General features: G+C 42.5%; 1 protein-coding gene across 1 annotated transcript in view; it reads right to left on the bottom strand.

Moving 5' to 3' along the window:
* Positions 1-723: 723 nt before the first annotated feature.
* CHST15 (carbohydrate sulfotransferase 15) overlaps positions 724-23,184 on the bottom strand; it is a 44,398-nt gene continuing 21,937 nt past the window's right edge. Inside the window, exons 2-8 of the mRNA XM_039704347.1 lie at positions 18,530-19,598; positions 17,447-17,786; positions 13,625-13,771; positions 9,079-9,235; positions 6,142-6,298; positions 2,544-2,691; positions 724-1,366 (exon numbers count right to left, since the gene is read on the bottom strand). Coding sequence (XP_039560281.1) covers positions 1,176-1,366; positions 2,544-2,691; positions 6,142-6,298; positions 9,079-9,235; positions 13,625-13,771; positions 17,447-17,786; positions 18,530-19,072 — 1,683 coding nt within the window. The 5' untranslated portion in view covers positions 19,073-19,598 and the 3' untranslated portion in view covers positions 724-1,175. The remainder of the gene's footprint in view (positions 1,367-2,543; positions 2,692-6,141; positions 6,299-9,078; positions 9,236-13,624; positions 13,772-17,446; positions 17,787-18,529; positions 19,599-23,184) is intronic.

The raw sequence follows: 23,184 nt of genomic DNA, 5'->3' as shown, positions 1-23,184 counted from the left end.
GAAGGCTGCAGATTGTAGCTGACAGTGACCTAACTGGATGTGTTTGAAATCAAAGACTGAATTGCTGCACATCCATAGAAAAATCTCTTCTTTTTGTCCAATAAAAACTTTCAGGTAGTCCAAAGTTTCTCCATACTTTTCAAAATGTTGGGGTTTTTTCCTCAAGGCTGCGTATCTCAACTTCTTTAACTAAATATAGACATTTTTCCTGAAGAGGGAAACACATAACCGAATTCCTCAGGTAACACATCTTTTCTGTAAGGTACTGAGAATCCTTCTAATTTATGATTTTAATAGCAAAATTTCATATGGCTTTTAAATGTGTATTCCTTCAAAATAGAGAAGAGTAATCCTGCAGAATTTAGCAGCAATATCCATAAAAGCTCTTCATGGCCAGGAATGGACTTTTAAATAAAAGTGGCTTCCTGGGAAAATGTGTGAGTGATATGAATAAATTATACACACTTACATGAACAAAATATGGAAGGCAGTGAATTTGTTATGCTAAACACCAAATTGGCCTGTTTAGGTTTCAGCCATCCATTCTCACCTGGATTATAAAATTTTCTTTTACAAGAACTGTAGCCAGGAAAGTCCATTTATCTTGAAGATATAAATGAGACTTGGAAATTTATGTGAATGCACTTCAACTTTCTTTCAGAATTAAGGGAACACAGTGTTAGTGTAAGCCATTTTTAAACAGGCTGACAAAAAGAAACAGAATTTTAGGTTGAATTCAATTAAAAATTTTAATGACTAAATGACATTGATTGCTTGAAAAAAAAAATGAGTGAATAACATATATTGAAAATGAGAGATTATAAGTGTAATTGTAGGAAACTGATGCTGACTCTGTGTTGCAGCATCTCAGAGAAGGTTCCACTTCAACACCCCTGTGGAAGAGTGTCAGACATCATTGTCCTAATGCTTGTCCACTCCTTTGCTGGGGTGAAAGAAGTTGCAATAAACTGATTAAAGCAAGATGCTTTCCATTCTCCCAAGGAAAATGTGGTAGAGCTGTTGAGATGTGTGCTGGCTGAAGATGAGACTCTCAGCTCATCCATTGGCTGCTCTTTGGAATGGGAAAAGAAATGTAAAATATCCACGCACAAAAATAGAATTTAAAAAAATAAAAACTCCTTTAAGCACTGTAGTCGTGGCAAGAAATTTACACATTATGTCCTCTTCCATAAAAAAGCATCATCAAAAAGAACTTGTGCCAGTTTTGTATTAAAAGGCCTATAGAAATCTCTTAAAATTGCCTTGGTGGTTGGTAGCATTGGGCCCAGGCTTCTGTCTTCAGGTCTTCGGGTGTTGGATGCAGGACTCTTGGTAATCAGAGCTTCTTGTTTCTCACTCAGAGGTCCTGTGGAAAAAGAGAATATTACCTATTGTTATTTTCAAATATTTTCCCGAAAAATGCCCATCCTAAAGAAATCTAGTGACTAAATCAGAAGGTTTGCCATGGGGAGAAAAATGTAATTTTTGTTAGCAGCCACAGTGTTTCAGAATATTGAATACAGGCTTAAATCAGTAAAATAAATCACGATTTATAAATATGAAAATAATACACATTCCTCTCGCATTAATTAATCATCTCTATAAAAAGCAGCATAAATCACTCTTGGAGGAAAATACCTGTTTTCAGAAAAAAACCCTGTGATTGAAGACAACTTCCCCTCCATTCTGGAGCTGCAGGTATTTTATGCTGCTGTTTCATTTCATGGTGTGAGTTGACTAATACCCCCAAGAAACCCCACAAGCTTCACTCAGCACTCAGGAAAGCCCTGGTTTGTTTATTTTGGAGGCTGGAAGTGGGATCAAAGTGGACACAGGTGTAGTGACACCCTACTTTGGGAATAAATGTGCATCAGCAAGATAAAAACCTAGGGAGTTTTCCAGCACAAACCACACTCAGGAAGCAGATGCCAAGCTTTTCATCTGTTCAGCCTGCTACATCCAAGCCTTCTCATCATCTAGACCAATCCTTGGACCAGACAGACAATTTTCCAGCCACATTTTCATTCTCTTGCTACTGTCAAATCAACATTGGGCAACGTTTTGTCTGCCGGCGTTTCTTCCGAGGATTAGCAACAGATGTCTCAATCAACACAGCAAAAACACAATTTCCCCCTTCTCCTCGGCTACAAACACAACCTTTCATCATGCTCAGATTTAGGTTCTGGGCTGGTAGCACTTCAGTTTGTTAAAATTGTGGAGGATAACTCTGCATCTCCATTAGCCCGTGGCAAACAAGCCCTGAGTGCCTTCAGAAGCAGGGCTGGCTTCTGTGTGGGAAGATAAATCCCTGCATTCTGAGTGGTCTGGATGGATTTTTTTTTTCCTTTATAAACTCTTACTAAAATCTTCTAACACCAGGCATTTGAGAATTTAATTTTGCTTGACTGCAGGCAATGAGATTAATGCATCCTTCAAGCCAAATTCCTTTGCTTCTCTTTTTGTCCCTTAATAAAGCAAAACTAACCTAAAAGGAGAAGGATAATAGTGATTTTGCACACTTAAACCAGCCAGCAAGCACCTACCCAGATCCAGGAACTGGAACACCATGTGCATGGTGTACCTCATGTTTGATGCATGGTCCTCCAGGCGAAGAACAAGGATCTGATCTTTGTTAAAAACTGTCAGCCAGTCCAGGAGATACACAACATAGAGCCCTACCTGTAACCTCACCTGCAAGTACAAAAAAACCCCAAATTAGTTCACCTTACAACATTTCTAGCTGTAAAAAAACAACACCCAACTCTGTCATCTGAGGGAAAAAAAAATCCCCAAAATGTGCTTTTAAGGAATGACAGAAAGACAGTATGTGAATATTTTTCAATCTTCCTCTCGTTTTTTGAACAGCTTAAAGAAATCTTTGCAAACAGCTTTTCTGCTGGTGAGAGATGTCATTTTACCAAGCTGCACCAGCCACAGGTGTGTGTAGATGTGCTGCACAAACCCAATTCTCTGTAGAAGGATGCTCAGCCACCTCACACCCAAGCTCTCTGTGCTTGGAGCCTCCATGGAGACACTGAGGGCTCTCAACCCTAGGATGAAGAGGGATTCAAGGGAAGATGCTCAGTCCTGCCCCTTCTCCAGACCCTATGGCTGCTTATTTCAGTTTGATTTCACCTTGGGGAAATAGTTTAGGGGTGGGCTTGGCAGTGCTGCGTTAAAACTTGGACTCAGTGACCTTACAGGTCTTTTCCAATCTAAATGGTTCCATGATTTTCAGCTGCAGGAGGTCACATTGCCATGAGCAGGACAAGCATTCTGCCTCGCTGGCAGGTGTTAGATTTGGGTGCATTTTGCTGCATCCTCTGATTGCAATAATTAGGTTGAGATCTCAGCTGCAGCAGCATTGATGGTGCCTTGTCTGAATACCCAGAGAGTCAGACTAGAGAGAGGGAAAGGCAGATTTTCAGCCTCTCCTCCCCTTATCTCTGTTTTTCTTCCCTCCTCAATTTTACATAACAAGTTGAAACATAAAAAGAGTAGCCTTGGTGTTCTTAAAAAGTCCAGCCTCCAACTGTGCTTATAAATATTTTTCTAAATCCCTTCAGGCTCAGAGGAAAGGAACATGAATCCCAAGTCTTAAGCATCTTTCATAAAAGAGACTTAACATCTTCAGCTCATATTACCACAGAGCCCATCAAGTCAGACAACAGCCCCTTTCACTCCTGACACTGCCCCATGACCTACAATGATACCTAAATTCCCCTCAAAGAGCCTTATTTTGAATTATTGCTGAATTATTATCCTGTGTGATTCTGATGTGTGTCTTTGGCTGTTTATAACATAAGTCTCCATATTTATCAGATTTCTTCATAGATGTGCTACACCAGAACCTGGAACCTCTTATTTGATGAAGACACCAGGCTAAGATGGGATCATTCTGGCTGGGCAGCACCCCAGCCCTCAGTCAGTGCCTCATTCCACTCAGCACTGGGGCAAACTTGTGGTTTAATGTTTCTTTTCTTGCTCCAGGCTCTTGTGAATAGTTTCTCCATCTTCCCTGTGTGCTCCTTCAGGTGCTGGCAGGCCACAGCTGGGATCACCCTGGTCACTGTGCCTTTCTCTGGGTAATGTTCTTTCCACTAATTCCAGGTGCCAAACACCCCTTTCTTCCCCCTTAGCATCCTTCAGCAGCCAGGATGCCTAGGACACCTCTCTGGTTTCAGAAACACATTAACAAATAGCAAACCCCTTCTTTTCCTGGCACAGTCACAGAATTAACAACCTAATGAGCTCACCAGGGACAGCAATCCTCACTTCCTCAATGCACAGCAAACCACGAACACAACAGATTTAGCAACTTGGCTGAAGAAGAAGCTAAAAAAGGCCACTGAGGAACACACTTGGCATGTGGGTTTTATTACAAGCACCTGCTTGTGGCTGTATGGAAGGAAAGAGGCCTCCTCTGCTCATTTCCAAAAGCATCTTGTTCAAGAGGGCTGTTCAAGAGGACAACAAATGGAGACGGGTTCTGCACCCTGAGGAGGAACATAAGAGGAAAAGCTTTCCTTCTGGTTCTCTCTCTGCCTTTCTCTGCCACACTGGAAGGAATACATTTGTGCAAGCAGATGGCTGGAAAATTCTGTGATGCTGCCCAGCAGCAACTGGTGTGTGAGGAAGTCCTGGGGGCTGCAGTCAGGGATGAGCAGCTCCAGCCTACCTGATAAATGGGAGCAGTGTCCTGTCTGCTCTGCTGCTGCAGGACCCCAGCCCATGGGATACACTCTTGTACTGTTATTTTAGCCAGTGGAAGAGGCAATAACTTCACCCCAGAGGCAAAGGAGGGAACTATTCCCTCCGAATCCTTTACAGCCTGAGCAAATAAAAGAGGATTGAATGGTAAAGTGACCAGATGAGATACTTCAAGTCCATCTCTTCTGTATTATCCTCTGCCCTCGAGCAAAATCTGAAGTCAGTTCTATGCTAAAATTGAGAATTTTGGAATTGTAAGCCTGTAATACTTATCCGTTCCCCTGCCAGGAGTTTCTGTGTTTTCCTGTATAATTTTCTGGCATGCACAATTAAAAAAAAAAAAGAAAAGAAAAAAAAATTTGTCTAGTTATTGGTAGCCTTTTCTTACAAAAGAACAGATAATTTATTCTGATTTTGAGGCAATTTGGTACTGCAAAGATCTTTGCCAGAGCTACTTTTTTGGAGACATCTGCAAAAAGCTTGCACATTAAATTGTAATCTTCACTAAATGTGCTCTCCATGCACTTGCACAATAGGAAAGCTGTGTTATCCCTGTTGGCATTCAGCAGGGAACAGGCTGAGGAGACAGCTGGGCCCCCACACCATCTTTTACATGTCTACATATATATTTATACCCTCCACTTTACAAATGAAATGGGAGAAAGTTTTGATTGCTCACTGCTTCCTTGGCATGGGATTTTGGGGTCTTAACAACTTTCCACCAGGCTGTCCAGCTGGACAGTGCCCAGGCAGAAAGGGACTTGGGGGCACTGGTGGACAGTGGGCTGGACATGGGCCAGAGTGTGCCCTGGTGGCCAGGAAGGCCAACGGCTCCTGGCCTGGAGGAATGGTACCAGCAGGAGCAGGGAGGTCACTCTGCCCTGTCCCTGCCCTGCTGGGGTCACACCTGGAGTGCTGTGCCCAGCTCTGTCCCTCACCTTGGGAAGGACCTTGGGACACTGAGCACATCCAGAGGGGACAGCGAGGCTGGAGAGGGGCTGGGAACACAAACCCTGAGAGGAACCCCTGAGGGAGCTGGGGGTGCTCCCCTGGAGAAAAGGAGACTCAGGGGTGCCCTCCTCACTCTGCACAGCTCCTGAAAGGTGCCTGTGCTCAGCTGGGGCTGGGCTCTGTCTGCAGCAGCACTGACACACCCAGAGATCACAGTCTCAAGGGAAATACAGGTTGGATATTAAGAAGAAATTTTTCACAGAAAGGGTGATAAAGCTCTGGAATGGCTGCCCAGGGAGGTGGTGCAGTCACCATCCCTGGGTGTGTTTAACAAAGCCTGGATGTGGCACTGGGGGCCAGGGTTGAGTTGAGGTGTTGGGGCTGGGTTGGACTCAATGATCTTGAAGGTCTCTTCCAACCTGGTCATTCTGGGAATTCTGTGAAAAGAGCAAGGAGCCAGAAGTGCCTGGAAATACGTACGGGCATGGCGTTGTTGAGGGTGTTGTTGTAGACACAGGCTCGCAGGGAGAAATCCAGCACACAGCTCTCAAACAGCTGCAGGGATTCTGCCACCTTCTCGTGGAAATCCTCCGCGGATTTGTTGGCGCTGGCGAAGTACAGATAATCAGAGTACAACCTGCGAGGGGAAAAAGTGGCAGTGAGGGGCTGAGGGGATGGAAGAACATTTATTTACACAACAGATTTGGCAATTCCAATCAGCTGCAGGAATCCAGGGGAAGGAACTGTGTGTGTAACAGCGTCCCACCCACAGCCTGTCATCCAGTGGCATTTTTTTTCATTCATTTTAATGAGTTTTAGCTCACAGAAAAACCTTCTCCAGGGGATTTTGAAAAGCATTCCCACTTTCAAGGTCTGCATCCCTGGAGACCTGACCCTAGAAATTGTGTGAGCCAGTATTTTCTCCTGAAGGCAAAATTTAGACTTTAAATTAATGTTCTCTGTGAACAGAAATGGTCTCAGCTGATGTTGCTGCCCCTCTACACCTGGTGTTCCATGGTCAGGAACAGTCCTTGTCTCTAAAGACTAAAGCTGATTTTAGAAACTTTAACTTTAGGTGGGTTAGAAAGAGTAATTCTTATATTACTACCAAACTGGCTACAGTCATGGACTAAAGCTGATTTTAGAAACTTTAACTTTAGGTGGGTTAGAAAGAGTAATTCTTATTACCAAGCTGGCTACAGTCATGACTAAGAAAGAGTCCAGATTTGCCTTTCCATTAGCAGGAAGCTTCACCTCCAATCTTCCATTGACTTTCCATCAAAAAACTTCCATTTTACAGCAGTCTACCTGTTGATTTTCTTTTTTTTTAAGATGAAGCAGTTTCTCTAAGTTACAAAGCATTATCCCCTCATTGCACACTTTTAGCACAAGTTATACATTTACTCAAAATCCTTTCAAAAAGATAATGTAAATTCAAATTCCTTTGGGGGTGATGCAGTGAAACAACCCAAAACCTACAGGCAAGGAAAATATCAATTTTAGCATTAAGCCCTGAAACCTTGATTAGGCTTTTGCAAGACAAACATGTTTTAAAGAGACAAAGGAAATGCTCAGACATGACATAAATATTACATCTGCTGAACATGGTATTTTAACTTCCATTCATAATTAGGCTTAGAATGACCAGAACCACAACAATACCATAGGATTTTGAAGATAATTTTGTATCACTAGAGGAGTCACTTCCCCAAGTGTGTTTACAGCACAGATTTGATGCCTCCACAACACCCTTCTCTTGATAAAATTCCAGAAACCCTATATATTTTTCAGCCTCTTTTAAAAAACCACAGGTGTTTAAGAAATAAAAACACCAATCTATTTAGGTCTCACTTATTACTGCAGTAACCTTTTGTGCTGCAGTCAGTTTATTTATCCTTTAACTTCCCTATATTTCCGTGGGTACTTAAAAACACCTCATTTGGGAAGTTTAGGCCTTAATCCAACAAAGCACTTAAGCACAGGAATAGCCCCTCAGCACTCATTATTTATGTCAGTGTTTTGCAAGAATAGAATTTTGCACTGGGTACGGGCTGCCTGCACACAGAGCATGGCTCTGCTCTTCTCCCAGAGCCTGGTTCTCATCATCATCTTCATCCCCACCATCATCTGCATCCCAACCACCACCTGCATCTCCTTCCTTCCTTCCGAGTTTTTCTGGTGCTTTGCCCTTGAGAACTGACCCTGCCACAAGTATCCTGAATATCCCCATGGAGCTACAGTGAGAAGGAGTTCACACCCCCTCAGTCTGATCCTTGCAGAGCATGGCTCTGCTCTTCTCCCAGAGCCTGGTTCTCATCATCATCTTCATCCCCACCATCATCTGCATCCCAACCACCACCTGCATCTCCTCCCTCCTTTCCTTCCCTGAGTTTTTCTGGTGCTTTGCCCTTGAGCACTGACCCTCCTACAAGTATTCTGAATATCCCCATGGAGCTACAGAGAGAAGGAGTTCACACCCCCTCTGATCCTTCTGGACTCTGCCTCCATCCCCTCCACCCTCCCCATCACCATCATTATTATCCTGCTTCAGAGGACACAATAGGAAAGACTGTGCCAGAAAGCTGGAGGAAGACTGGAGAGAAAACGTGAAATGCAAATGTCACACCCCCTCTGATCCTTCTGGACTCTGCCTCCATCCCCTCCACCCTCCCCATCACTCTCATTATTATTATCCTTCTTCAGAGGACACAATGGGAAAGGTTGTGCCAGAAATCTGGAGGAAGACTGGAGAGAAAAAGTGAAATGCAAATAGAAAGCTGGACATTCCTGACTCTCCACAGCCATTTAAAATAGCCCATACCTTGGGAAAAGCCAGGCCCTTTATCTGCAAACAAAGGAAGACCAAGGATGACCTCCTGTATCTGTTGGCTGTGCGACCTACAAATGCCCAGTGAAACCTTACATGACTGTCTCACCAAGCACTTGAAAGAGTTTAAAAACATTGTATCATTTTCTGACTCCAGAGCTATTTAATAATTCTTAATCATTATTATTTAATCAGTTTGAACTGCAAACCCCATGAAAACATGGGTTTCACTGCTTAAATGAAATGAAACATTTCCCAGGACTACTTCTGCTGAGATTTGGAGACGCAGTGCCCTCCTAGTCTAAAGAGCCCTGCTGACAACCAGGGCATATTAGCTCAGGTAATGGCATTAGATTGCATTTGGAAACCTAAAAATTATTTTTTGCAGAGTAGCTCAGGAGTCCAGGCATGGCACTCATGGCATTCACACTCACATGCTTCTCTTTAAAAGATTATCACTGTTACCTGTGCCAAAATACACAGAATAAAAACCCCTCTTGTCACAACCAAGTAGCTCTCAAACACCACGTGAATATTTACTTGTATCCAACAGAGTGAGAGCTAAAAAATATTATTATTTTAATGCTCACCTTTCAACAGGGTCCCTCAGCATGATGATAAGTTTGGCATTTGGTTGGAAGGCATGGATAAAATCCTGGATTAGGAAGGGAGGTTCTCCTTCAGTACTGTTGTCATAGAAGAAAATCCAAGCATTGTTGTCCCACATTGTTGAGGCACTGGCCTCCCCTGGAAATGAAAAGCATCTCTGCTGGTAACTCATTCCATTCTTCATGTTGGAGTGGAAATTGGCTGAATTTTTAAGTGCTATAAGGCAGATGAAAATTGACTCCATGAATTTCAACACACCCCAGTTCGTGTAGACTGCTCTGGCTGAAGCTCCCAGAGCTGCAGCAATCCCACTGCCCATCCTTTGGGAAGGCAGGGATGCTTAAAGGCAGGTTTTATGAAATTCCACCTGAAATGTTGCTGTCCATGACCACACTGCTTCCTGCTGGTGGCTAACACATGCAAATAGATTTAATTTGGGCTGGAATGGACTGCTCAGGGTTTTAGCACATTTTCCAGCGAGGAATCATGGAATCACAGAATGATCTGAGCTGGAAGGGACCTTAAAGATCATCTTGTTCCCATCCCCTCCACTAGGCCAGGTGGCTCCAAACTCCATCCAACCTTCAGGAGGCAGGAGTTTGTCCCTGCGGAAGCTTTGCAATGTTTTTTGTAACACCCACAGGTTGGCCTTAATACTCCCAATCTCAGAGAAGCAGCCTGGCAGCAAATTTTAAAATTTCTGACAGAAAACATGTGGAAAGAACCACCCCTGCTGATCAACAGTGTGGAAAACATAATCAGGAGAATCAGTAAGCATAATAGGAAATATTTAAAAAGCAACTGAGATGTGTCATTAAGGTCTGAAATCTTATTTTTTATATAATTAGTCACATAAAACAAGTCAATTATTTATTAATAGATAAAGGGCTTTTAGAATAAATAGCACACTCTAGTAAAATACCGGATTCTGGTATCTTTAGTGTCTGAAGAAGCCCACTCATAATGCAATGCTACAGTGAGAAATATATTCAGTAAAAATCTCTGCCAGAGTGAGGTATATGATGGTTCAGCTGCTAAATAAATGATCTGATATGTTGTTTTGAATTTTGTAACCTTCTCTGTCTTTTTAAGTAATCCTGGCATTTATGTGGCACAGTACTGTTCAATAAAACATGTACAGAAGCTTTTTGGGGACTTGCACTCTCTGACAGTCTAATGAAAGCTAACTCTTGCTAATGAGGTTTTTCAAATCAAAGGGAAGGAGATTAAAAAAATAATAATGTTGTAGGCTTATAGACTTGTACATTATTTCCCTATTTTTTCCTTCTTTCCTCTGCTGGAAAAGCCCAATAAAGATTTAAAGAGACAGACAGAACACAACACGAGAAAGGTTCTGGCTCCAAACTTCAGCTGAACATAATGTGATTCATTAATAAAGTCTGGGAGTTGTTAGAAAACACATTAATCTTCTGTCACGTTCACTTTGCCTCTTTTCAGGAGGAGGAGATCAGGTCCATTGGCTATAGCTGGGTGTCCACAACAGCTCCACTCTTCCATTCTAAATTAATTAGCCAAAGCACTGCCTAATCACCAGCGGGCTTCCACTTGTCAATTAAAACTCAATTAGCCCAGCTCCCACGCTGGGTGAGGCAGGAACACAAAGGATTAAACAGAGGCCAGGAGCTGAGACAGCCCTGCCACAGAGACCTCTCCTGAGCCACCAGAACGTGGGGAAAGGCAGAGGGAATGAGCACCTGCAGGTAGGGATTTGCTGGAGACACACTCCAGGGATGGGGGTGACCTTGGGAAGTCCCTGCTCCATCCCCCTGACAGGCACAGCCCTCAGAGATGTTTGCCTCAATCATGGTGAGGTAATTAAAGTCTGTGACCCATCGAGCCACCGGTTCCTCTCTGGGCTAGATCTGATCATCCTGCACAGCTCTCTGCTCTGCTCCCTGATCACCCTGGATGTTCTGCTGGATTTATCCCAATCAGCGTGGCCAAACCTGCAGACACCTCCCTGCAGTGCTGCAGTGTGAACTACGGAAACACCCCAGTGCATTCACACATAAATGGGCAGATTCTCCTAATCAGAGCCCATATTCCACAGAAACTGTGAATTCCACCACCCCAAATTGGCAGGCAGGACACAAGTGAGGGGAAATCCCATAACCATAAGGGCTGGAGAAGACCTCCAAGATTGTCAGGTCCAACCCAAGATCACAGGCATGAAATCAAATCATGCGGAAGCATTAACAGACCTCAAGGTACTGCCCCAGCCCAGCAAAACCTGGGCTCAAGGGGGTAAATCTCCCCACAAGATGACTGTCACAAATATAATGAGGGGAAAAAATATATAAAAAAATATAATAATCATTCTGGTCCCTGCTGAATTTTATAATTTCAATTTTCTGAAGCAGGCAAACAAAAATTTTTCTGACAATTTGACAGTGTTTGGTTTTGGTTTATAATACAGGTTTAATACCTGCAAAGAGAACAAGCCATAATGAACATGAGATAAATTAATCACCAACAATTAATTGTGTTTAATTACGCCAGTGCAACTGAATTGGTTTTTTTTCTTATGGACTTAAAGATCATATGAATTATTAAATTGCCTAAAGAATGGTGCATAACCTCCCCATTCAGTCATTAATGGATTAACATCATATGGTGTTTTCACAAGTCATTCCTCTGAATTTATCTTATTAATGATTCCACATAAACAAATCCTGTTCAGAATGCCTCGGGCTGGATCAGCCCTGTCCTCTGAGGTTCATCTCTAAACAGATTTTGGGGGTTTTTTTGGAAAATGCAGTTATTACCCACTAGTAATATTCTTTGGTTTAATATCCAAAAGAAGCCTAACTGTTCAAAATAATATACCATGATGAACTACTGAAATATTTACAGTTTTAATTTGATTTTTCTTTACAGTCATCTGAAATAAGAAAAGGAAGATTATGAGAAAACCTGATATTCACACAGATTCATTTGAGGCTAGATGGCTTTGTTTTGTTTTTTACCAAGGTCATAAAAGACTGCCTTAATGAGTATAATCATTCAAGACTTTTCCTGTAAACTTAATAAGAAAACCCAGCAGAACCTTAATGAAACAAGAAATGAGACCACAGGAAAAAGAAACACAAAGTGAACCCTACAAAAAGCTGCAACAGGAGGTGGGTAATCAAAGATGTACGTTGCCAATTAGATTAGTGAATTTAATTAGTATAAGCACTTCACCCATCAAAGGACAGGAGATATTATTATAAGTAGCAGGAAAATCTGCAGATGTCCTTGATGGCAACATTTCTTAAGAACCCCATCTTGCAGATGTTGCTCAGTGTTGCAATGTTTAATAAAGTGGATGATGGACTTACATGGAGGCTGGGGAAGTATTGAAGAAATGTGACTCAGGCAAGGCTCTGGTTTAACCAACCTAAGGCACCATCACCATCTCATCCAGCCAGCAATAGGTTAAAATGTTAGGTTATAATGAGATCAAACCCTCAATAATTCTCAGGGCAGGCAGTAAAATCTTGTCTCCATTTTCTGTAGAATTGTGTCTTCAAGCCTATTTGAAAAGTCTCTTTTTGACAGGGAACTGTCACTTGCACAACTACTTTTTGCATGGCATGTGTCTGGTTTCCCTGTGAAATAAGACTGGTAAAATTCCCATCCCCTCAGTTTTCTGGTTTTAGCAGACAGCAAAAGCAGAATTTAGAAGTCTGTGATGTTCCTCATGGGCACTGTAAATCAGGACACTGTGGGCCAGAGTGGATGAGCCCAGTGGATTGACCACTGTTAGTCATGGAAAGGAATCCAGAGACCCCTCCCTAGAGCCCAGTGCTCACCATGGACTTCCACAAAGACAATAAAACAGCACTTCTAGACCATTCTTAGTGGTAATTAGGTAATTTAATACCAACTAATTATATAAATTTCTTCTGTTGGAGCTTAAGAGCCACTGGGAGCTTTTGCTACCACATCTCCCAGCAGCTCCAGGATTTCTGCAGCACCCACTGCGTGCCATACCACCTCTACAAAATCCTCCACAGATTTACTGATTTACCCCAGACACTGCTCCAGCATTTGGAAGTGAAGCCACAATCCCAGCACTACAGGCAATCCCCTTATAATTGTGTTTAAAGTGGATGTGGCACTTGGGGACATGAGTTAGTGGTGACCTTGGAAGTGCTGGGGGAATGGATGGGCCTGATGATCTTAGAGGGCTTTTCCATCCTAAATGGTTCTGTGAAAACAAAATGAAAACTGTGTTTGAACAAGTCACCAAGGTCATTCTCATTATTGGAAAAAAAACCCCCACACTAATTAAATGCTGATGCTCATCAGATATACAGTGCTTGCTCAGGAATTTCTGAAGATAATCACAGCTTCTTAACAAAGAAAGAAAGAAAAGAAAGCCAAGAGCTTCCAGGCACACCAGAGAAGAGGAACACCAGGGGCTCTGTGTTGAGAACCAGCCACAAACCCCCCTCTGGTGCCTCAGCTCCGAGCACTGCCAATGTGGAGCTACAGAGAATTTTGGGGCAGTTTTTGCCCTACCAATGATGATGTTGTTCCTCTTGCCACGCTCCTTCACTGCATCACTCTGCAGCACACTCTGGATCTGATGTGCTGCCAGGTCAAACAGGTCCAGGTAATCTTCCACCGGGTAGCGGTCATGAAATCCATCCCTCAGCCTGATGATTCCTGGAAAAACAGCCAAAAGGAGAGAATTAAAATCAGCAATTATAACATCAACAGGGAAAGACTAACCACTGGTGCAAACCAAGGTGGCTGGCCCTGAGCCAGCCAACATCAGCACGAGATCAGAACAACCAAGTGCAACCCTCAGATAAAAGTGCCAATAATGAAGTGGCTGAGATCTGAGATACTGAATGATTACACCATAAATTCGCAGTGATGGGAAGTATTTTAAGTGCTCTGTTTTGTAGTCCCTGCATGAATGAGCTTGGATTTATCTTCTTCTAAATTTAGCTTTTGGAAGGAATACAGAAGATAAGATTCTACTTCCATTTGCACCCATGTAAATTGCTGTAATATTGGACTCCCACTAGATTTACTGTTTTGAGATTGAGCACAGGCTCTGATGCCAAATATGCAAATCAACACACACTGGGAAATCATTCATGGGTTTTTTCCTTTCACAGGTATGCAAATAAAGCTCCACGGTAGTATCTTGTTTTTCTCCTCTCCTTCCCTACGCTCCAGGATGAGTTCACTATCACCTTCCCCCTGCATTTCTCAGCATCTTGAGCTGCATCCTGTGATTTTTATATTCCTTTTCCCACTGCTGTTTTCAAATCTAGTCTCCCTTGTCCATTTGCTGTACATGCTCCCCACACAGGACTTCTCAGCTCTCCCTTTCTTGTTCCCTCAAGGCCAATAATTATCAATTATGTGAGAGGAAAGCTCAGCAAGGGAGTTCTTTTGTCCATTGCCTCTGATTTTCCCCTTTAGGAAAGTGGGATTTAATGAGGGTAGAAGAAAGTTCAACAGCATATTTTGACTTGTTTTGAGGGGGGGAAAAAGTGCTACAGACAGCCTTGGTTTGTTGCCACCCCACTCCTGGGAACAGAAACAGTGGCAAGGAGCCAGGAGAGAGAGACAGTCAAGCTGAGACTAAGTCCTGTGGAGCATCAACCATCCCAGCAGAAGGGGAAAGGAGTGATTTGCGAAATGGGGCCTCCCCAGAGAGCTGTTTAACTTCAGCTGAAATTAGTCAGTCTCATAAAAATCCACTGAATCAGAGGATGCTATTGAACAAAGAGACTTTCTTGTTCAGCTGAAGTGTTAGAAACCAAACCAGTTAATAGCCAGGAGCATAGGAGTCATAGCCACTTGCTGGCTGTCTCAGTTTCACTTGTGAGTGTGTTTGTCATATCCTCTGTTTTTCTTTTCTTAATTTTTAAATAGTAACCATTAGGTAATGTACTTTAAAGGCAGAATTAAAGGACTGAGCCACCAGGAATAAACTTGATCTTTCATTCTCAGTGGCAGACAGCTGAGATGATCAGAAGGTCATCCCTACAGATCCCTCTCCCATGAGACCACGAGCTCTGCAACGCTTCCTCATTCTCCAGCTTTACAAAACAACTTCAAAAAAACTGAATTATGCAAAGAATGTTCTCTTCAAGGATCAGCACTTGGTCCCCAGTGGTTGACCACAAGACTCTGCAAGTGGAAGGCTTGTGAATGCCAGCACAGAGATAGGAATTCACCCTTGTTCTCAACTTAGATGCACTCCAGCCTGATTTTTTACATTCTTCTGCCTGTTTGCTAGGTCAGGTTCAGAGCTTTAGTGAGCCCAGTCTTGCTGAAGTGAGGCTGGGTGCATTACCTCCTCCAAAATTCATTCCAAACATTTATGTTGAGGTTCATGTAAGGGGAGGTGCAAAACATTTTAGTTTAAGGTATCAGTTGGGTTCAGCCCTTCCTGCCAGCACTACCATGGAACACAAAATCCTCCACAGATTTTGCTGACAGTCCCTTCTTTCCATTACTTATCTGAACATGAGAAAAAGTTGTGTCTGCCCCTGGATCCCTGGCAGTGTCCGAGGCCAGGTTGGACACTGGAGCTTGGAGCAGCCTGGGAAAGTGGAAGGTGTCCCTGCCATGGCAGGGGTGGCACTGGATGTCCTAAAGGTCCCTTCCAACCCAAACTGTTCCATAATTCCCATCTTTTGTCTTCAGTCAACTGCTGACTGTGATGAACAAGTCCCTTCTCATGGGTCTTCAAGGAGCAGCACGATGCTTCTCTTTGCTTGACTTGGTTTCACTCTTCAATTCACACTGGTGCCTCCAGTGTTTCTCAAACGGGACTAAGTTATCTCAAAAGCAAAGCTGCATTTTCATCACATGGCTTTACATCTTAGTTTACAAAAAAGTATTTAGAAGATGTCCACAGTATTTTGTTTGGCAACTTTCTTATGGCATTTGCAAAGGGAGAAAACTGAAAATTTAACAGCAAAATCATGAAATCCCATCTTTGTGGCCGTGAGCACCTCTCCAAAAAGCAAGGAACAAAACCCTGTCTGCAGGAGCTCAGAGATTCTTCTGGGATCCAGTGCACAAGGAAACAAGATGGATATGACAAGACCACATGTAGGAGAACTAAAGAATTTGAAGTAGCACTGCTGGTGTCCCAATGCCTCAGAAAGTGTTCTTTCTTGCATTTAGCCACAGAAATTCATAATTTTCCCATTCTCAGTAAGCTTAGAAAAGCACCAAAAGAAAGCAGTGATCAAAGTCCTCATCTACACTCCAGTGCCAGTTTTTCCTGTTCCAAAGTCTGTGTCTGCCATAAAGCAACAGCAAATGAGAAACAGAAATTAAGATGCCACCAAAATAAGCAGAATCTTCCTTTTGGAAACAGTAAAACCACTTAAAAGTCTTTGATCTTTGATACCAAAGTCATACAAAGCGAGGGCACGCCAGCACTTAACAGCCAGACCCAAGAAGAGGAAAATCCAGTGCCTGGGTGGAATTCAGAGGGCACAATACTCATCCATCTAGAGGGGAGCAGATAGGAAATTCAAACGGGTCTTCTGCAGCTCATCTAATCTCTAACCACAAGACTGACCTTCCCCAGAGAGCATCCAGAGAGAGAGGAGAAGGAGAAAAACACTTCAGATGGATGAAATCCCAGTGCCCTGAGACACCCTTTGGAGGTGCAATCACGAGGGGTGGATGCCTTTTGCTCCAGTTGGCCACAACCCCGGGTAGTCAAGTCTGCCTTCAGAGATGGAAATAATGATATCATCCAGAAAAAGGATCAAAAATACATGCAGGGCCCTCAGTGTGAGAGATTCCTCATGCAGAGCATCTCTACTGATCAGTGTTACCCAGAGCTGTGGCACTAATGAAGCTCCTGCCACAGTTGTACTTATTGAACCATAAGGACTGAAATTTTAAATAGTGACCCATCATTTATTGATGTAAGAAAGTTTTGTACTGCAAAATTCTGTAAAGCGTATCACTGCTGCTCTTCAACTCCCCCATGACAACCTAACAGTTTCTCTTCTTGCCTTTACAAATTCATAAGGTTGGTTTTATGCAGTTTTTGTCTTCCCTTAGATTTTCCAAACCGCTGCAAATAAAACCAAATGAAACGTGCATTTTCTCAAGAGGCTTAACCCAAAACACCAATGAACAACAGCAGGCTGAGCACCCACCACCTGGATTTCTCAAAACCACCAACTCCAGTGGTTCCTAGGCAAGCCAACACACAGCAAATCTATAACCACCAACTCCAGCGGTTTCTAGGCAAGCCAACATGCAGCAAATCTATAAACTTCATCCCAAATAATTACAAAATTTTAAGGGGGACAACTTGCCTGGCTGGCAAAGGACATTTTGACTCACCAAAGCGTTTCCTGGTCCACCAGTGGGGCTCCTTGATGGCCGAGAAGCGCACGTCGGGGTGCAGCCGGAGGCGGTCGTACAGGTCCGTGGTGCCACACTTGGGCTGCCCGATGATGTAGAAGTGTGGCAGGCAGCGCAGGCGGTAGTGCTTGTCCTTGTAGTGGTACAAGTGGTTCCAAAATACCTTCCTGAGGTAATCAAAAATGATCCGAAAGCGCTTGGAGTACAGTGCGTAAGAGTTGGTGGCGTAGGGATCTGTGGTTGTGTTCCCGCGGTACTCTTCGTACCAACAAGGGTTCTTGCTGTTTGGAAGGAATTTGTTAGGAATTACCGAAAACATCTGCAACATAAAGAACAACAATTTCAGTCAAGGCAGCAAGCAATCAACTCTTCTTACTTAGCACTTACTTTTCTTACTTGGCGCAGTGAGAGAACAGAAACACTACCTGAATATTTGTACTACAAAGTTGACCCCATTAATTGCTTCTGATAACACCACAACCAAATCCTGTTCAACCCACTGGGCTGGGAGATAAGTATTTAGAAATCCTTTTATTTTACAGCCAGAAAGTGCCTCAATAATTGCCCCAACTCCTCTGCAATCCAAAGAACTGATTCTTGAAGTCGAACACCTAATACTCAAATCAAATTACCTTCCAGTTTTTAACTCTGGAATACAAGGTTTGCAATGATTTTCAGGAAGGTGCCCTGGCAAGCAGTTATTAGAAAGGCTCTTATCTTATTTATCATTTCAGGTGACGGGTAAACGTAAGTCCCAATGATTCTGCATGAGAGAAGGTAAAAGTTCATTGACGTTGTATAGCTACCAGAAGACTGCCTGATTTTTTGCTTCAGGTGTCAAGACCATTTATAGAACGCATCCATCCTGCCCGTGACTCAGAGGGATGTGATCTACAATATCAACTTCTCAGCTGCTGTGAATCAAGAGACTCTAGATGGTGTAAATCACTGCATGAACATCCAAGCAGTTGCACTTTTTTATATCTAGGCAAAAGATTGATCCACAAGCCTTGAAATAAGGATGTGAAAAGCAGTTTAAGACACGCCTCAATTCATACTTACATGTGGCTCTTGCTTCCTCAGCTCTTCTAAATCAGGGCGCTGCCTCGTTATAAACTCTATCTTTGAAGTAATGGTGTCAATAATTAATTTAATGCTTGGATAATCCCTTACATATGAAATATTCATTTTTGAAGGCTGGTAATAGTCTTTCATGTCACTAAGGCTTTCATTGTCCATTAAGCTGGGATTGCTAGCAAAAGCTCCGTAATGGAAGGGAGATGGGATCAGCAGCAGGCCATGCTTGGCTCCAGTCAGTATGTAGGACACCATCACCAGAGTCATTATGATCAACCCAAACATCAAACTGCAGAGCTTCCCCTTCCTCAGGCAGAAAAACCCATTCCAGCTCTCACAGTGATCAGTCCTCACTTCCAGAACCGCAAGCCACTTCATCTGCTTGCTGTCGGTGTACAAAGGGATTTTATTGTCTCCTCTGCACACAGGACACTTCTGGTTATTGTGATCAGGTCCACGGCATCTGAAACACTGTCTGTGCAAGTCATTTGGTAATAAATGTATGCAGCAATTAATGCAATACCTCATATTACTACTGTTAAACTCCTACATTAATGAGCCAAGCACAGTCATAAAAATGTTTCTGAAGCATATGAGTCATCTTCTGCAAGTCTGAAATTATTTCGTTCCTGGAGTGGTTCTACAACTACTCAGCAATGCAAAAGGACAGGTTCAAAACAGAATAAAAAGTGACATGTGTCACAGAAAGAAAAAGAAGCCCTAACCACCACCAACACACAAAAATAAATGTACTCTGGATGTGGTTCCAAAGAATTTGGCTCAGTAAGAGGAATGTGGCGAAGTAAGGATCAGCTACAAAACTGGCTCAAGTTTTTCCCATTGAACAAAATGAGAAGGAAAAAAAATTGTTACGTAGTGTGAAAATATGCAAAAAATAAAAATAACTCATTTTCCTCTTCTTTATGCTGGAATAGGCAAATATGGCTAGAAATTTCCAGGTTCTCTTAAAACAAGCATGTTCCAAACCGCACTGCTGCTGCTGCTGGAAGCTTCATCTTCCCAGAGGTGGCTCCAAACAGATGCATTGTCCAACCTAGAGAAACAAACCCAGATATTTATACACACCCAGGAATCATATCCACACCATCCACAGCCATAGCAAAGCACAACGTACCACCAGTCATTTCAGATTTCTATTTGAAAGATGCCTGCCATTTGCCAAGTCTGTTAATTACAGCACTCAGGATATTAAACCCAGGGAACATTTGGCTCCAGCTTCACAGTGAGCTGCCCCTGATTTTCCATCACCCATCTGCTCACATCAATGACTGGTTGCTACTACAGGTAACACTACACGACTCACTAACCCACCCAAAAGATCTTAATCTGCTTTTGAAATATGGGAGCATTTCTGGACAGTAGCCAGGGACACAGGTTTAAATAATTACACTTTATCTGCTCCTGAGGACCTTAAATGAGCAGTCCTGAAGTGGGGTAAGGCCCTGTTTGAGGCAGGGATAAAATAATCTCCTTTCAAACATGGGAGATAAAAAGCCAAACAAAAAGAAAAAAATCAAAAGCCATAGTAAAACATTCAGCAAAGTGAAGGGATTAAAAAACAGACACAAGGGAAAGGCTAATGACAGGATCTCAGGTTTCTGGACCAAATGATGGGTTCTCTTATTATTCACCAAATCAGAGAAGTATAATCATTACTATTATGAGTCCCACAATTTGACTGTTTTGCCTTTAGCTCTATCAACACCTATTTTTAATGCTTAAGCAACACTTCTATAATTCTAGATAATAACTTCTGGTTCATTCCTACAAAAGTGTCCTGATCAAATGAGGCAGTCACTTGAGATCCCACATTTATCATCATCCTTCTGGCTGCATTTTTGTATGAGACAAAGTGCTTTTGTAAAAGTTATTTGTATTCTGATGTTTCCCCCACTGAACACCATCACATATTGGAGGGTTTCTGCAATCAGAGCAAGTACGCTGTATCTCAGGGACTCAAGAATAATTAGATAAATATTGAACAAAAGTATTTGCAAAACACTTTCCTTCCATCCAAAAAAGTTCATTTCCTTAATGAGTTTATTCTCTAAGCCAGATGAGGCAGACAGAAATCACAGCATAATCATTACTGACTGTATTTAAACCAAAGGGAAAGAAACCAGTGCAAGACTTCTCAAAGAGACCAGTCTTAAAAACTTCTCCAAAGAAGCAGTTGTGATGACTTTGACAGAAGTTTGAACAACTAGAGACATTAAATCAGATTCATATGGCTCAGTTTAAACCTCGAAAGTTTATGCTTTCTTATGTGTAAAATATCCCCCCAGTAAACGTCCAAAAGAAAAAGAACTATGGAAAGGAGCCAAGGTTGGAAAGACCTTGATGGTTGTCCAACCACCACCAATGGTGGTGAGAAGGGGGACAAGAAAGGGAACTCCTGACAAGAAGTGAGAAGTTTCCACTTCCCCAGTAAATATTTCAGGCCGAAATAAGACCCTGATCAAACATTTTCAGAGAGGAAGCAAAGGGGGCCAGAGACAGAGGCAGCGTCAGGGCAGATTCAGGCAGCATCCACATCCAACAGAGGAAATCATGAAAACAAAGATAGCTCAAGAAAATTTAAAAAAAAAAAAAGTAAGAAACAAAAAACGGGAGATGGAGATGAGGGCCTTCATCACAAAAGAAAAAACAGGAAGGTGAAAAAAGCCCCTCTGAAAAAAGAAGCATGAAGAACAGGCTAGAGGTTAAAGCAGTAGTTAGAAAAGATCTGGTAACCAAAATTCACCCTACAGCATCTTTTCAATTATATTTATCACATTGTTCACATTTGTTTTTATGAAATCCTTCTACCCTGAATTCCTCTTCTTTGACATCCATCTCAGCACCCTCTCAAACCTCTGCTGTCCAGCTTCTTGCTGTTTATTTTCATAGACCAATTCCTATGAACTGGCTATTTAAAATAAAGAAAAAATCCAATTTATCTGCAACCTGCTCAGTGACACTGGTTGAACAGATTTATCTGAGATAGCCTTATGGGATCAATTCCAGGTTTGTATATTTGACATCAATTCTCTAAAAAGAGCAATCAGAAATACATTAATGAATGCAGACCACAGGACCTTAGAAAAACCACATAACCTTCTCTGTCCTATGTCCATTTGTGTGTTAAAAAATGGACTGGAATTTATTGAACCCTTCCCAGCTGCAGACACCTCTCATGAAAATCTGCTACAAATATTACAAAGCCAAGGAAAAAGCATGCTAATTACATCTTTGGCAGGTGAAGAAAATTGTTTATTGGGAAGCTGATACAAGGGGAAAAAAAACTAAAAATATGTTTAGGCTACAGTAAAACTGAGATATTAATCACACCAGTCATGAGGGGAAATTTAAAGTTCCACAAGCAACCATAACTCTGCCAGCTCATGCACAAGCACTGCACCAGGCTGCTTAATTAGCTGATCAGTTTGATGACCTATCACAGGACAATGACAGATCACTCAGCTAATAGAATACACACATTTATCTCTTTTTTTTTTAATAACTGCTAGTTGCCAACACACCATTTTACATGATTTTCCACTGTCACATTAATGAAATTAAAAAAATGAATTGTAATAAACACATAAAAGGATATAATTCACTAGTGCCACTCCCTTCTCTTTCCCAAGCAGTTTTTGGTAGAAGTTCATTCCCTAAGATTTTACCATGGCATGAAGGATGCCCACCAGAAGGGCAGGCTCTTCCCCCAGCCCTCATTTCACTCATTCACCCCATGAAATCAAGACATCTACAAAGCCGTGGTTTTGTTCCTTCCATCCAACATTCCCAGCAGCCCCAGCCACCAGCACACGTCACCTCTTTGTATTCCACTCCTGAGAGCAGAAGGATGTGGATTGCAGGCAGAGGGAAGGTTATGAGGCTTGAGCTGGTAATAAACCATGTGTGTCTCCTTATATTTTAGCTGCAAAGCTGCTGGCTGTTCACTGGCAGAAAATTACTCTCTTTACACAACAAGCAGTGTCTTTGTATATTGAATAATGTAGCATGTAATTTCCCCTTGTTGAAGGGAAGGGTGAATTATTTATGATCACGTCTATACTGCATTTGTCTGCTGTACATTAATGCGTGCCAGCCCTAACCACAGAGCAGAAATCAACAGCAACCTTTACAGGCTCCTTGGCCAAAAGCAGGCCTCCACATAAAAATCAGGATCTCTGGGAATAACCTGAGGAGGAAACATGGATATCCAAGATGACACACAGTGGAATGGGGGGAAAAAAGGAAAAGCTCCCCTAGATTTCAATATATTCCCACTGAAGCCAAGGGGACTTTGCTCCAAACTGAAGCAGGCTCAAGCTAACAAAGGTATTTATATGTACCAGAACTTAATAGCAAACAGGTGAGACCTTTTAATGGCTGCTTCCCTGAACAATTCCTGCATTGCATGAGAGCAGGGGCTGTTGGGGGCTCAGGATGCAGGAGAGGAGGCTGGCAGGTAACACTGGCAGGTACCACAGCAGCAAAAGCAAACCACCAAACCTCACCCCAAAGCACTGAAAATACAGCATCCACCAGGCCCTGCTCATCTCATACAAAGGGTGAAAAGAGACATTTCCCTCAAAAGAAAAGATACAAGATTTTTAACATCCACACAGGTT

This window comes from Passer montanus, unplaced genomic scaffold (genome assembly GCF_014805655.1).
Source record: "Passer montanus isolate IOZ18808 unplaced genomic scaffold, ASM1480565v1 scaffold172, whole genome shotgun sequence".
Taxonomy (NCBI): Eukaryota; Metazoa; Chordata; class Aves; order Passeriformes; family Passeridae; genus Passer; species Passer montanus.
The sequence above is the reverse complement of the archived record's forward strand: the minus strand, read 5'-3'. Positions and strand labels throughout refer to the sequence as shown.